At 43.7% G+C, this 13973-nt stretch overlaps 1 protein-coding gene across 1 annotated transcript; it reads left to right on the top strand.

Annotated features, from left to right (window-relative positions):
* Positions 1 to 9602: 9602 nt before the first annotated feature.
* Positions 9603 to 10952, top strand: adra2c (adrenoceptor alpha 2C). The gene has a single exon (XM_056280777.1). The coding sequence runs from the start codon at positions 9603 to 9605 to the stop codon at positions 10950 to 10952; it is 1350 nt and encodes a 449-aa protein (XP_056136752.1).
* Positions 10953 to 13973: the final 3021 nt, after the last annotated feature.

The following is a 13973-nucleotide window of genomic DNA, read 5'->3' on the forward strand; positions in this document are numbered from 1 at the left end:
GCAGCTTTGGCGAAGGGGCTTGCAAGATACGGATAGCTAGTGTCCCCGATAAAAATGGTCTCTTCGGGTTGCCAGTCTTCTCACTTGAAAAACACGTTGTGTCCCATAGGGGGCAAGGTTTCACAATTCTGAAAAATAATGACTACATTGTCTTTGTTACATCTGGTATGATGAAATGTTTTGGCTGTGGGTTAGAGGGGCATTTAATAAGGTCTTGTCCCGAAAGGAGTGAGGGTAGGTCTGATCCTCAAGGGCCGCCATCGTCCCCCAATGCTGCCACGAGCTGCACATTCCCACCTGGAGACGGCGCTGCCGGGTCGGCACAGGGCAGATAGGAGGCCGGGGAGCGAGGGGCAGGAGAAATAGACCAGGTTCTGAAACAGAAAGAGACCGAGGCTGGAAAACATAAGGAAAATGGACGGACTGAGCAAGCAGGAGAGGGAGGTGTGCAGGTTGAGCAGGTTAAAAAAGGTGATCACGATGAGAAGGTAACAGAACTTGAGCAGGTGGAAGCTGATGGCCAGGATGAGCAGGTAGGGGAGGTTGAACAGAATAAAAAACAAAATGAAAACAGTGAGAACAGGGAGTATAGCAAATTAGCTGGGCAACATATGAATTGTGGTTGGAAGAAGCAAATACAGCAGACTGTTATTAGAGTGGCAGAGTCTGTACTTGAGGAAGAGGAAGAGATGCTGTTGGATGATTAAATAAAATTAAAAAAAAGTCTATTAAAAGGAAGCCCACAGAGGGTAGACAGGAAAATGTAAAAGCAAATAGGGTTTCAAAAGGTAAAAAGCCATCCTCCTCTTCGAGGACACAGAAGAAAGTGACTGCGAGTTCGTTTCTTTTCCTCGTACACAGATGGACACAGAAGGGAGCTATGCTTTCCTGAAAATCAGGAATTTTGTACAGGTCACCAAGGGTTTGAGGGTGGTCAAGGTGGAAAATTACTTTCCAGGCTTGCCACTTTTTGTCGACTCAGTCAAATGTTTTTTGAAAAACACAGGAGATTTGGAGGTAAACACATTTACTGACCAGGAAATCTTTAGACTGAAAAAACTTGTACAGAAAGTAAAATTGCAACTCCTTGATGATGTTTAACATGAGTTTGGTCAATGAGTGTGTTGCACTGGTTCCTCTTACTGCTGCTGGAGGAGCCACTGATTCATGGAGCCAGGCTGGACGTCCATAACTGGTGCTCTCCAGGACTTTCCCAGAAACTGGTTTCCACCATGAACATCACTCTACAGCGCATAGTGGCTGCAGCAGGACTTGACAACACTGAGGCGGGAGCTCAACTGCTCAGCATGAGATCTACATGCCACAGAAGAGACTTTTTAAAACTATGAAGTAAAAAACTGTCTGAAGAAGACCTGGAGATGATGAGGGCCTATGACAGGAGAGCAGAGCTTCTACGCAGACATGGCCTTTGTTCCAGAACTGGGGGTGGTATTGTGCATAGTGGGAGTTGATTAAGACTTGCTTTTCTTTCTTTCTTTTTTAATTCGTGTAATGAGGGAAAGTCCTGGCTGTATTATTGGCTTTGTTTCATTTTATTTATTTGGTATGTAAATTGTGTAAACTCAACATCCATTGCATGTTGTCTGTCTTGGGAGAGAGATCCCTCCTCTGTTGCTCTCCCTGAGGTTTCTTCCTATTTTTTCTCCCTATTAAAGGGTTTTTTAGGGAGTTGTTCCTCATCTGATGCGAGGGTCTAAGGACAGGATGTTATGTTGCTGCAAACCCCTTGAGGTGAATTTGTGTTTATGTTGGGCTATTTTATTTTGAATTTCTGGTTTTTACAAATACATGTTTAGACTACTCAATGGTCTTTTTTTGCTGAAACATTTTTTTGTATGAGCTGGATTATGAAGAGATGATTGCGTTTGAGTATCAGCTGTTAGACTGTAATGTATTCTGAATAAATGTACCTTTTTAAAATAAAATATCTCTCTCTCTCTCTCTCGCTCTCTCGTTCTCTCACTCTCTCTGTATGCTTTATTGCCATGACTGTCAGTTGAACAATATTGCCAAAGCATCAAGATGAGAGAAAGAGAAAAAGAAAGAAATAAAGCCACTTTATTTTGTCATTGTTCAGTTACAATGAAATACGTCTTCTGCATGTAACCCATCCCATTGTATAGGAGCAGTGGGCAGCTGCAGCACCCAGAGACCAACTCCAGTCCTTCTTTCCATTGCCTTGCTCAGAGGCACAGACAGGAGTATTAACCCTAACATGCATGTCTTTTTGATGGTGGGAGGAAACCAAAGCACCCGGAGGAAACCTACACAGACACGGGGAGAACATACAAACTCCACACAGAAAGGACCTGGGATGGCCTGGGGTTCAAACCCAGGACCTTCTTGCTGTGAGACAACAGTACTAACCACTGGGTCACCGTGCTGCCAATACAATTCATTAAGTCACAAAATAAGATAAAATTATAAATAAAAAACAACAAGAAAATGGAAAACAGTCATCTGGGTGTGTTTGTTTGATTGTTTTTTGTTTGTTCACAGGTATTTGTGTGTGTATACGTGCATGCATGCTTGTGTGTGTGGGCGCGCATGCATACTGTCTACTTTATATAGAAGTACTTAACATAGTATAAGTACTAGATAAGTATAAGTATATATATATATATATATATATATATATATATATACTTATATAGCACTTATACTTATTACATATGACTTATTCTTACTTATTTACTTATACCTAATTACTTCTATATACAGTACTTCTATATCTACTACTACTACTTTCGGCTGCTCCCGTTAGGGGTCGCCACAGCGGATCATCCGTTTCCATTTCTTCCTGTCTTCTGCGTCTTCCTCTGTCACATCAGCCACCTGCATGTCTTCCCTCACCACATCCATAAACCTCCTCTTTGGCCTTCCTCTTCTCCTCTTCCCTGGCAGCTCCATATTCAGCATCCTTCTCCCAATATACTCAGCATCTCTCCTCCACACATGTCCAAGCCATCTCAATCTTGCCTCTCTTGCTTTGTCTCCAAACCGTCCAACCTGAGCGGTCCCTCTAATATAATCGTTCCTAATCCTGTCCTTCTTCGTTACTCCCAGTGAAAATCTTAGCATCTTCAACTCTGCCACCTCCAGCTCCGCCTCCTGTCTTTTCGTCAGTGCCACTGTCTCCAAACCATATAACATAGCTGGTCTCACAACCATCTTGTAAACTTTCCCTTTAACTCTTGCTGGTACCCTTCTGTCGCAAATCACTCCTGACACACTTCTCCACCCACTCCAACCTGCCTGCACTCTCTTTTTCACCTCTCTACTGCACTCCCCGTTACTTTGGACAGTTGACCCCAAGTATTTAAACTCAGATGCCTTTGTCACCTCCACTCCTTGCATCCTCACCATTCCACTGTCCTCTCTCTCATTCACGCATAGGTATTCCGTCTTGCTCCTACTGACTTTCATTCCTCTTCTCTCTAGTGCATACCTCCACCTCTCCAGGCTCTCCTCGACCTGCACCCTACTCTCGCTACAGATCACAATGTCATCCGCGAACATCATCGTCCATGGAGACTCCTGCCTGATCTTGTCCGTCAACCTGTCCATCACCATTGCAAACAAGAAAGGGCTAAGAGCCGATCCTTGATGTAATCCCACCTCCACCTTGAACCCATCTGTCATTCCAACCGCACACCTCACCATTGTCACACTTCCCTCATACGTATCCTGCACCACTCCTACATACTTCTCTGCAACTCCTGACTTCCTCTCTCGGCACTCTGTCATAAGCTTTCTCTAAATCTACAAAGACACAATGCAACTCTTTCTGGCCTTCTCTATACTTCTCAATCAACATTCTCAAAGCAAACATCGCATCTGTGGTGCTCTTTCGTGGCATGAAACCATACTGCTGCTCGCTGATCGTCACCTCTCCTCTTAACCTAGCTTCTATTACTCTTTCCCAAATCTTCATGCTGTGGCTGATCAACTTTATACCTCTGTAGTTGTTACAGTTCTGCACATCGCCCTTGTTCTTGAAAATCGGTACCAGTATGCTTCTTCTCCACTCCTCAGGCATCCTCTCACTTTCCAGGATTGTGTTAAACAATCTAGTTAGAAACTCCACTGCCATCTCTCCTAAACATCTCCATGCCTCCACAGGTATGTCATCAGGACCAACTGCCTTTCCATTCTTCATCCTCTTCATAGCTGCCCTCACTTCCTCCTTGCTAATCCGCTGAACTTCCTGATTCACTATCCCTACATCATCCAACCTTCTCTCTCTCTCATTTTCTTCATTCATCAGCCCCTCAAAGTATTCCTTCCACCTTCTTAGCACACTCTCCTCGCTTGTCAGCACATTTCCATCTCTATCCTTGATCGCCCTAACTTGCCGCACATCCTTTGCAGCTTGGTCCCTCTGTCTAGGCAATCGGTACAAGTCCTTTTCTCCTTCCTTAGTGTCTAACCTGTCATACAACTCACCATACGCCTTTTCCTTTGCCTTTGCCACCTCTCTCTTTGCTTTACGCTGCATCTCCTTGTACTCCTGTCTACTTTCTTCATCTCTCTGACTATCCCACTTCTTCTTTGCCAACCTTTTCCTCTGTATAATTTGCTGTACTTCCTCATTCCACCACCAAGTCTCCTTGTCTTCCTTCCTCTGTCCTGATGACATACCAAGTACCTTCCTAGCTGTCTCCCTCACTATTTCTGCAGTGGTTTTCCAGCCATCTGGCAACTCTTCACTACCACCCAGTGCCTGTCTTAACTCCTGCCTGAACTCCACACAACAGTCTTCCTTCTTCAACTTCCACCATTTAATCTTCGGCTGTGTCTTCACTCGCTTCCTCTTCTTGGTCTCCAAAGTCATCCTACAGACCACCATCCGATGCTGCCTGGCTACGCTCTCCCCTGTCACCACCTTGCAGTCTCCAATCCCTTTTAGATGGTGCCTTCTACATAAGATATAGTCCACCTGTGTGCACTTTCCTCCACTCTTGTACGTCACCCTGTGTTCCTCCCTCTTCTTGAAATATGTATTCACCACAGCCATTTCCATCCTTTTCGCAAAATCGACCACCATCTGTCCTTCCACATTTCTCTTCTTGACTCCATACTTTCCCATCACCTCCTCATCACCTCTGTTCCCTTCACCAACATGTCCATTGAAGTCCGCTCCAATCACCACTCTCTCCTCCTTGGGTACCCTCTCCACCATGTCGTCCAACTCATTCCAGAATTCTTCTTTTTCATCCATCTCACACCCAACTTGCGGGGCATATGCGCTGATAACATTCAGCAATAAACCTTCAATTTCCAGCTTCATACTCATCACTCTGTCTGACACTCTCTTCACCTCCAGCACGCCCTTGACATACTCTTCCTTCAGAATTACCCCTACCCCATTTCTCCTCCCATTCACACCATGGTAGAAGAGTTTGAACCCACCTCCGATACTCCTGGCCTTACTCCCCTTCCACCTGGTCTCTTGCACACACAGTATGCCTACCTTTCTTCTTTCCATCATGTCAGCCAGCTCTCTCCCTTTACCAGTCATAGTGCCAACATTCAAAGTTCCAACTCTCACCTCCACATGCCTACCCTTCCTCCTCTCTAGCTGCCTCTGGACATGCTTTCCTCCTCTCCTTCTCCTTCGCCCAACAGTAGCATAGTTTCCACCGACACCCTGCTGGTTAATAGTACCGGTGGCGGTCGTTGGTAACCCGGGCCTCGACCGATCCGGTATGTAAGTCTTATTTATGATCCGCATATTTGATTTGGCAAAGATTTTACGCCGGATGCCCTTCCTGACGCAACCCTCCCCATTTGTCCGGGCTTGGGACCGGCACTAAGGATGCACTGGCTTGTGCATCCTCAGTGGCTGGGTTATATACAGTACTTCTATATATACACTACCGTTCAAAAGTTTGGGATCACCCAAACAATTTCGTTTTTTCCATGAAAAGTCACACTTATTCACCACCATATGTTGTGAAATGAATAGAAAATAGAGTCAAGACATTGACAAGGTTAGAAATAATGATTTGTATTTGAAATAAGATTTTTTTTACATCAAACTTTGCTTTCGTCAAAGAATCCTCCATTTGCAGCAATTACAGCATTGCAGACCTTTGGCATTCTAGCTGTTAATTTGTTGAGGTAATCTGGAGAAATTGCACCCCACGCTTCCAGAAGCAGCTCCCACAAGTTGGATTGGTTGGATGGGCACTTCTTTGAGCAGATTGAGTTTCTGGAGCATCACATTTGTGGGGTCAATTAAACGCTCAAAATGGCCAGAAAAAGAGAACTTTCATCTGAAACTCGACAGTCTATTCTTGTTCTTAGAAATGAAGGCTATTCCATGCGAGAAATTGCTAAGAAATTGAAGATTTCCTACACCGGTGTGTACTACTCCCTTCAGAGGACAGCACAAACAGGCTCTAACAGGTACTATTTAATGAAGATGCCAGTTGGGGACCTGTGAGGCGTCTGTTTCTCAAACTAGAGACTCTAATGTACTTATCTTCTTGCTCAGTTGTGCAACGCGGCCTCCCACTTCTTTTTCTACTCTGGTTAGAGCCTGTTTGTGCTGTCCTCTGAAGGGAGTAGTACACACCGGTGTAGGAAATCTTCAATTTCTTAGCAATTTCTCGCATGGAATAGCCTTCATTTCTAAGAACAAGAATAGACTGTCGAGTTTCAGATGAAAGTTCTCTTTTTCTGGCCATTTTGAGCATTTAATTGACCCCACAAATGTGATGCTCCAGAAACTCAATCTGCTCAAAGAAGTGCCCATCCAACCAATCCAACTTGTGGGAGCTGCTTCTGGAAGCGTGGGGTGCAATTTCTCCAGATTACCTCAACAAATTAACAGCTAGAATGCCAAAGGTCTGCAATGCTGTAATTGCTGCAAATGGAGGATTCTTTGACGAAAGCAAAGTTTGATGTAAAAAAAATCTTATTTCAAATACAAATCATTATTTCTAACCTTGTCAATGTCTTGACTCTATTTTCTATTCATTTCACAACATATGGTGGTGAATAAGTGTGACTTTTCATGGAAAACACAAAATTGTTTGGCTGATCCCAAACTTTTGAACGGTAGTGTATATATATATATATATATATATATATATATATATACACATACATACACACACACACACTTATACTATATTATATAAGTTTTTCTATATATATATATATTTATACTATATTATATAATATAAGTATATATATATATATATAAGTACTGTATATAGAAGCAATTAATGGTTGTTTAGGATCAATAAAGAAACAATTAACAACAATATATTAACACAAAATCCTAAGTATCAAATTTCAAATGTAAAAAAATACACAAAGTAGAGAAGTAAATCAAAAGGCAGGGCATGAGTTGTGACGAGACAAATTGCAGCTGTCATGTGCTGCTGGGCTGCTTGTCTCTGAGACTGGGACATGCGCTGGCATATGTTGCTGCTTCTATGGTGCTGACACTATTTTCTGCAAGTAGATGTTGCCTTTTCGTCTGGTCAGAGAGTGTATGAATATCTTGGAATGTTTTTTTGGAAAGGACTTTGTTCTAACGTCTTCATGTGTGCTACATTGTTGCAAGAGACATTGCTTTCTTCTGTGGGCAGCAGGTCTGCTTGTGTGGACCAATCTGTATGACCAGGTTGGCATCACTTAGTCTGCACATGAGTTAATGTCTCTCTCCATTTCTGATCGGTCACCGTGGTCAGATAGTCGGCCACAGTCTGTTTAGAGCCAAATAGCATTGGATTTTGCATTGAACTTTTGTGATAGATGTCCAATAGTTAATGTAATTTTCTTGTTCTTTAGCTACAATTTGGCTGGGCCAGATTGAGTGAGGGCTGTCTTGATGCCCTGTGCTGTTTGGCTGGGCTCAGCCTCAGGTCCATCTGGCTGAGGGGACTCGTCTCTCTGTTCTCCTCTAGGTGATGGGGGGCTTTGTAATGGTTGGAGTTGGGGTCACTTGCTTTTAGGTGTTCGTAGAATTTGATTGCTCTTTTTTGAGTCCTAATTAAAAGGGGAAATCTGCTTAGTTCAGCTCAGCATCAATTGTTGGGGGGTGTTCCTGTGGACTCTGAGAATGCTCTTGCTTCTCTCTCTCTCTCTCTCTCTCTCTCTCTCTCTCTCTCTCTCTCTCTCTCTCTCCTCTTTCTCTCTCTCTCTTTCTTAAGGCTACTAGAACACCAATTTAGATCATCTGGGGAAAGTTTCTGCAAACAGAATTTTATTTTTGGTTCCAAATACAGCCAACGTGTAAAATATAAATGTCAACTCTTAAACTTCATTGCAGGGCAGGCAAAAATGGCTGTCTGTGTGAGCCGGAAAAAGAGAATTAAAGAATGTATAGAATGTCATGTTGAACTGTTGCTATGCAGGGTGGTCAAGACCAGGATAAAAGTAGACTTCAATTATTACAAGGCGATGAAAGATATGGACACACTCACAACTTTGTGGTGTTATAAAGGGGGGCTGTGTTCCACCATAAAGGATGAGCTGGTTTTTCTGCAGAGTTTGGATAAAAGGGGTCTTACCTGTTTTCTTATTTTTTGAGTTGTTGTTGAATGATTGTTTTTTGGGCTTGTTAAAAGATGCATATTGAGTGTTTGTACTTTGACAAGTATTGTTTATATGTTTAGAAATATTTCAAGTCTGTTTTTTGTTTATTTTTTTTGTTACATGAAGACCTGCTTTAAAATTCAAACTCTCTCTCTCTCTCCTCGCGGCGATATCAACTCCCCCGGTCAGCTATGTGTTTTTAAATGGGCGCCGTCCCATTTCAGTATGTGTATGAAGTGTTGCCTTTGATCAGGCTTCAGTATGACAATTAGTAAATCCGAGGAGAAGCTACACAGACAAGAAATAACACCGATTATCTATCCGCTCGGTAAGCAGCCCATACATGAACTGTCCTTTGGCACTGACGAGAATAATGTATGGAGCTTATTCAATCTGCTGTCAGTGATCGAGATGATTTAATTATGCCCCCCCCACCACACACACACACAGTCAGTTCCTCAGCTATTCTCCCGTCTTCCCATATGTCTCCCCTCTCCTCCAACCTCTCTCTCGCGCTCTCCTACTCCCCCCCCCCCTCTCTCTCTCTCTCACTCCCTCCTCCGACCTGTCTGTGTCTCCGGGGGGCGGAGCGGCTAGCTGGTTTCTCCGTGTGAGGGCACGTGGTTGTCAGAAGGCTCCATCCGGACACACGGCGCGGTGCGCGAAGACGCAGCAGCCCGGACGGCGGAGCGGGACGCCGGCACCTCCTTTATAATCCCGGGATTTATTTGCAACACTGACCAGTGTCGAGATTCCTGGAGTAAGGTGTTTTTAAAAGAAAAGGAGAAAAAAAGAAAAAGTGAAAGACAAATTACATCCCTTTCCCCCCTCTATTCCAAGGGTGGGACTCGCGTGCACAGAATGGAAGATAACAGGTGAGGAGTGGGAAGAAAAAAAAAAGAGAAGTGATGTAGATTTATTTCTGTTGGTAAAAACGACATTTAATCACGGATTGCAAGCGTGAAATTCCCAAATGGGACACTTTTGAAGATTCTTGCACGTTAAAAGTTGCATTAAAAAAAACTGAGATGGATTTCTTCAATAGCTCCGGCTTGTACAATGAGATGGGGACGGGGAACGTCTCCTTAAACATCACGTCCCAGTACAGCCAGCTCGCTGTCTGGGGTCTAGCTGGACTCGTCAGCTTCCTCATTTTGTTCACAATAGTAGGAAACGTACTGGTCGTTATCGCCGTTTTAACGAGCCGAGCTTTGAAGCCGCCCCAGAATCTGTTTCTGGTGTCCCTGGCCAGTGCTGACATTTTGGTCGCCACGTTGGTCATGCCCTTTTCTCTTGCCAACGAACTTATGGGCTACTGGTTTTTCGGCAAAGTTTGGTGCGACATCTACTTGGCGTTGGACGTTTTGTTCTGCACCTCCTCCATCGTGCACCTGTGTGCCATCAGTTTGGACAGGTACTGGTCGGTGACCCAGGCAGTAGAGTACAACTTAAAGAGAACGCCCAGGCGAGTGAAGGGGATGATTGTGGTGGTGTGGTTAATCTCAGCGGTCATCTCCTTCCCTCCGTTGATCTCTATGGACAGGAGCAGCAGTGAGGTTATCCCCCAGTGCATGCTGAACGATGAGACCTGGTACATCCTCTACTCCAGCATTGGCTCATTCTTTGCACCCTGTGTCATCATGATCCTGGTCTATATTCGGATCTACCAGGTAGCCAAGACCCGGACCAGAACCATGTCGGGAAAAAAAAGGGATGCGGAGTCACCGCAGGAGAATGGCTTGGACCGAACTGAAGAGGGCCGAGGCGCGTCGTTAAAATCGAATGGAGATTTGAGTATTAAGGACCAGGAGCGCGGGAACGGGCACTGTCAGCAACAAACAGCTGGATCTCCTCTACCCAATGAACCCAGACATCAGCCGGCAGACCACGATGACGACTTTGAAGACAGCAGCTCCTCGGATGAGAAACCTAAAAAAAATTCGACTTCCTCCTCCAAACATCACCACGAGGACAAGAAAGACGACAGGTCCAGTCGGAAGAGCAGCTCGGCCTCTAAATACTCCAGCAGGAAGTCACGCACCAGCTCCAAATCCATGGAGCTCTTCTCGTCACGCCGGAAACGCCGGAGCACCGTGAGCCGGAAAAAAATTTCTGCCGCGCGCGAAAAGCGTTTCACGTTTGTTCTCGCGGTGGTGATGGGCGTTTTTGTTCTTTGCTGGTTTCCCTTTTTCTTCTCATACAGTCTCTACGGGATCTGCCGGGAGCCATGCCAGAGCCCAAAGACGCTCTTCAAGTTCTTCTTCTGGATTGGCTACTGTAACAGCTCTCTAAACCCAGTCATTTACACCATCTTTAACCAGGACTTTCGGAGAGCTTTCCAGAAGATCCTCTGTAAGTCATGGAAGCGATCTTTCTGAGACAGAGCAAGATCCACATGCTTATAACTGACATTTTCACTCCGCAGGCCATGGCTTAACTGTTTTCTAGATGAAGGCTAAAACACTGGCCTAGAGAGAGACTAAATATTGGATCAAAGCAATGGAAGTGAGATGTTGAAGGGCTTTACAAGTACAGCTGTCAACCTGCTCTTATTATTCCCAGGTGATTGTTTAACTGAGTGCCGGAGGTGTCTTTAGACTTTGACATGGTCCTTGGCTCAGCACCATCGTTTGGAAAGCACCATGGTGCATGCGCGCTGTGTTGACTGAGCGCAGGGGCTGTAATGGATGAGCCGCATTTGAGAGGAAGGGTTTACAGAGACAATGATTTACAATGTGACCTCACTGACTGAAAACAATGTTAAGGCCATGACAATCTCTGCATATCCCTTGTGACACCTGGAAATGAAAATTCTCTCTCTCTCTCTCTCTCTCTCTCTCTCTCTCTCTCTCTCTCTCTCTCTCTCTCTCTGTCTCTCTCTCACTTGCTTTTTCTATTACGTCACACTCTACCATGAGGACCAATGGGACGATGGGGCTCCTTGCTTACTGTTTCAGTAGCAAAACTATGTATTTCTGTAAAAAAAAAACATAAAGAAGCTATAGACTACATCTAACTGTAAAATCATTATTCTGCTTTGGTCAGCCTTGCAAGGAATCTGAAAAAAAGAAAGAAAAAAGTCTTATCTGGGGCTGAGAGAAACATCAACACAGTATATTATTAACAATTTGTATATGTGGCTTTAAATCAGTACGGCGGTATGGCCATGAAGGAAGTGTGCGTTGTATCACACACAATGTCCTCTCCAGGGATGGAGTGTGCGTTCGTCCTCCCTCTGTGAAAATAGATGGAATGTAGAACCACTGCTGAGGCAGAGGAGTACCCACTGAGACTGTGTGTGTGTGTGTGTGTGTGTGAGAGAGAGAGAGAGAGAGAGAGAGTGCGAGTGTGAGACAGGGACAGAAGAAGACACAAAGTGAATGCAATGTGAGAAGTGTTTTCTGGAGAAGGTAAGATGGAGGATTGTTCGCTTTTAACTCCAACTGCCCATTAATGATGGTGTGTGTGTGTGTGTGTGTGTGTGTGTGTGTGTGTGTGTGTGTGTGTGTGTGTGTGTGTGTGTGTGAATGCATGTCTGCGTGTATGTAAGCCTGCTGTGGGAAATGGCCTGATTCTCCTTAGTGAAGCGTTCCCACCTTAAGAAAGGCATTTGCCATTCTGTATTCTTCCATTCTCCTGTCACACATCACGTTATCGCTCCCTCTCTTCTCTCTCACCCTCTTTCTCTCTCTCTCTCTCTTTCTCGTCTTCTCTCTGTCTCTCTCTCACCCTCTGTCTCTCTTGCTTTCTCGCCTTCTCTCTGTCTGTCTGTCTCTCTGTCTGTCTGTCTCTCTCTCTACCTTCCTCCCTTCAACTCTCATTCCTCCACAGACAAAAAAAAAGTCCATACCCACACTAAAAAACATACAGAACCTTATCACCGTTTCTTGGTCTCTCACTCACACACCACGCATGCACATACAAATGCGTATGTACATGCATGTGTACGCATGCACATGTGCACATGTGCACACATACACACACACGCACAAACAAAATATGAATTACAGAGATAAAGACAGAGAATGACTTACTCTAAATGTTCACCTTTATTTTTCAAACATTTATACCCATCATTGCGAGATGCTTGTTTTTGGTGTACATAATCTAAGAAGATATGATATTATGTGGTCCTTTATTATCACAAGTTTATCAGTATGATCAAAATGTATCCTTTGTATATTAAAGAACAACACTTGCAAAGATGTTGAAGTCACAATAGCGTGTCTCTTTTTATAATGTTGAAAAAAAAGAAGAAAAACAATCTAGCACACCTTTTACCCTTCTTCACTGAGTATACTGAAAAAGATCAAATAAAGAGATGACTTCAAATGTCCCTTGAAGATGGTTGTGCATGACTTAATTCTTCATTGCTGTTTTTATAACTGATTTGCATAATTTTAGGGGCGTGTCACTGTTGATTTGTATCACTGAACCTGCCTTTACTGTGTCACAGTGAAGATGATCGATGATCCTTCACAGTAGTAGTCACATTGTCATTGAGCCAGCTTCCCTCCATACCCTGATTTTAAGTGGTCAACATTAATAAATTATTTGGAACATTAGGGTTAGAAATATGTAATTGTTCCTTTAACTAGATTCTTATGGCACTTTACTTGGGTGATTTTAAGAAAACTAAAGCCTAATTCATCAGAAACACCTGATCCATGCTCAAACTCTGTGATTCTTTCAAAGTATATGGGAGAATCACAGAATAGACGAAAGGTAATCAGGTGTAGTCATTCCTCAGTTAATGACAGTGTCATTTTGATATGTCACAAACAATACTAAGAGGTGTAGCTATTTATTGCCACTTTAGCTTGGATTTGAGTGTAAAAGGAATTTGTACATAGGAGCCACTTATAATAAAAATCACAGGAAGCGACATGACAGAACCTAGTCAGAGAAGTTTCCAGAACTACCCAAACAGTTCTGTAGACTGTGCAAACTAATCCTTTCTTCCTTTTTGAAAAAACTAACTGGGGACCACTGGACCGGTGCCTTTATTTACCCCTGGTAGCCCAGGGTCAGCCCTATGTTCCCTCAGCCTTGTGGGCTAGCTATCCAATATGCTAGCTATCCAGTATGCTAGCTATCCAATAGGTTAGCTATCCAATAGTTTAGCTATCCAATAGGCTAGCTATCCAAAAGGTTAGCTATCTATTAGGTTAGCTATCTAATAGGTTAGCTATCAGTTAAGCTAAGTATTGGGTAAGGTTAACATTAGCTAGAGGGTGAGGTCTTGCAAGTGAGGTTAAGGTAGGTTAGGTTAAGTTTAGGTAAGTTCAATGAAAGAGGGCTGATGGAACATAAACACGCTCCCCTGGCAGCTGCCACAAATACTTTTCAAAACCAGTTTCTTTGAAAAAAACCTATGGATGAATTTCATCCTGACCTCA

Source organism: Lampris incognitus, chromosome 5, assembly GCF_029633865.1.
Source record: "Lampris incognitus isolate fLamInc1 chromosome 5, fLamInc1.hap2, whole genome shotgun sequence".
Taxonomy (NCBI): Eukaryota; Metazoa; Chordata; class Actinopteri; order Lampriformes; family Lampridae; genus Lampris; species Lampris incognitus.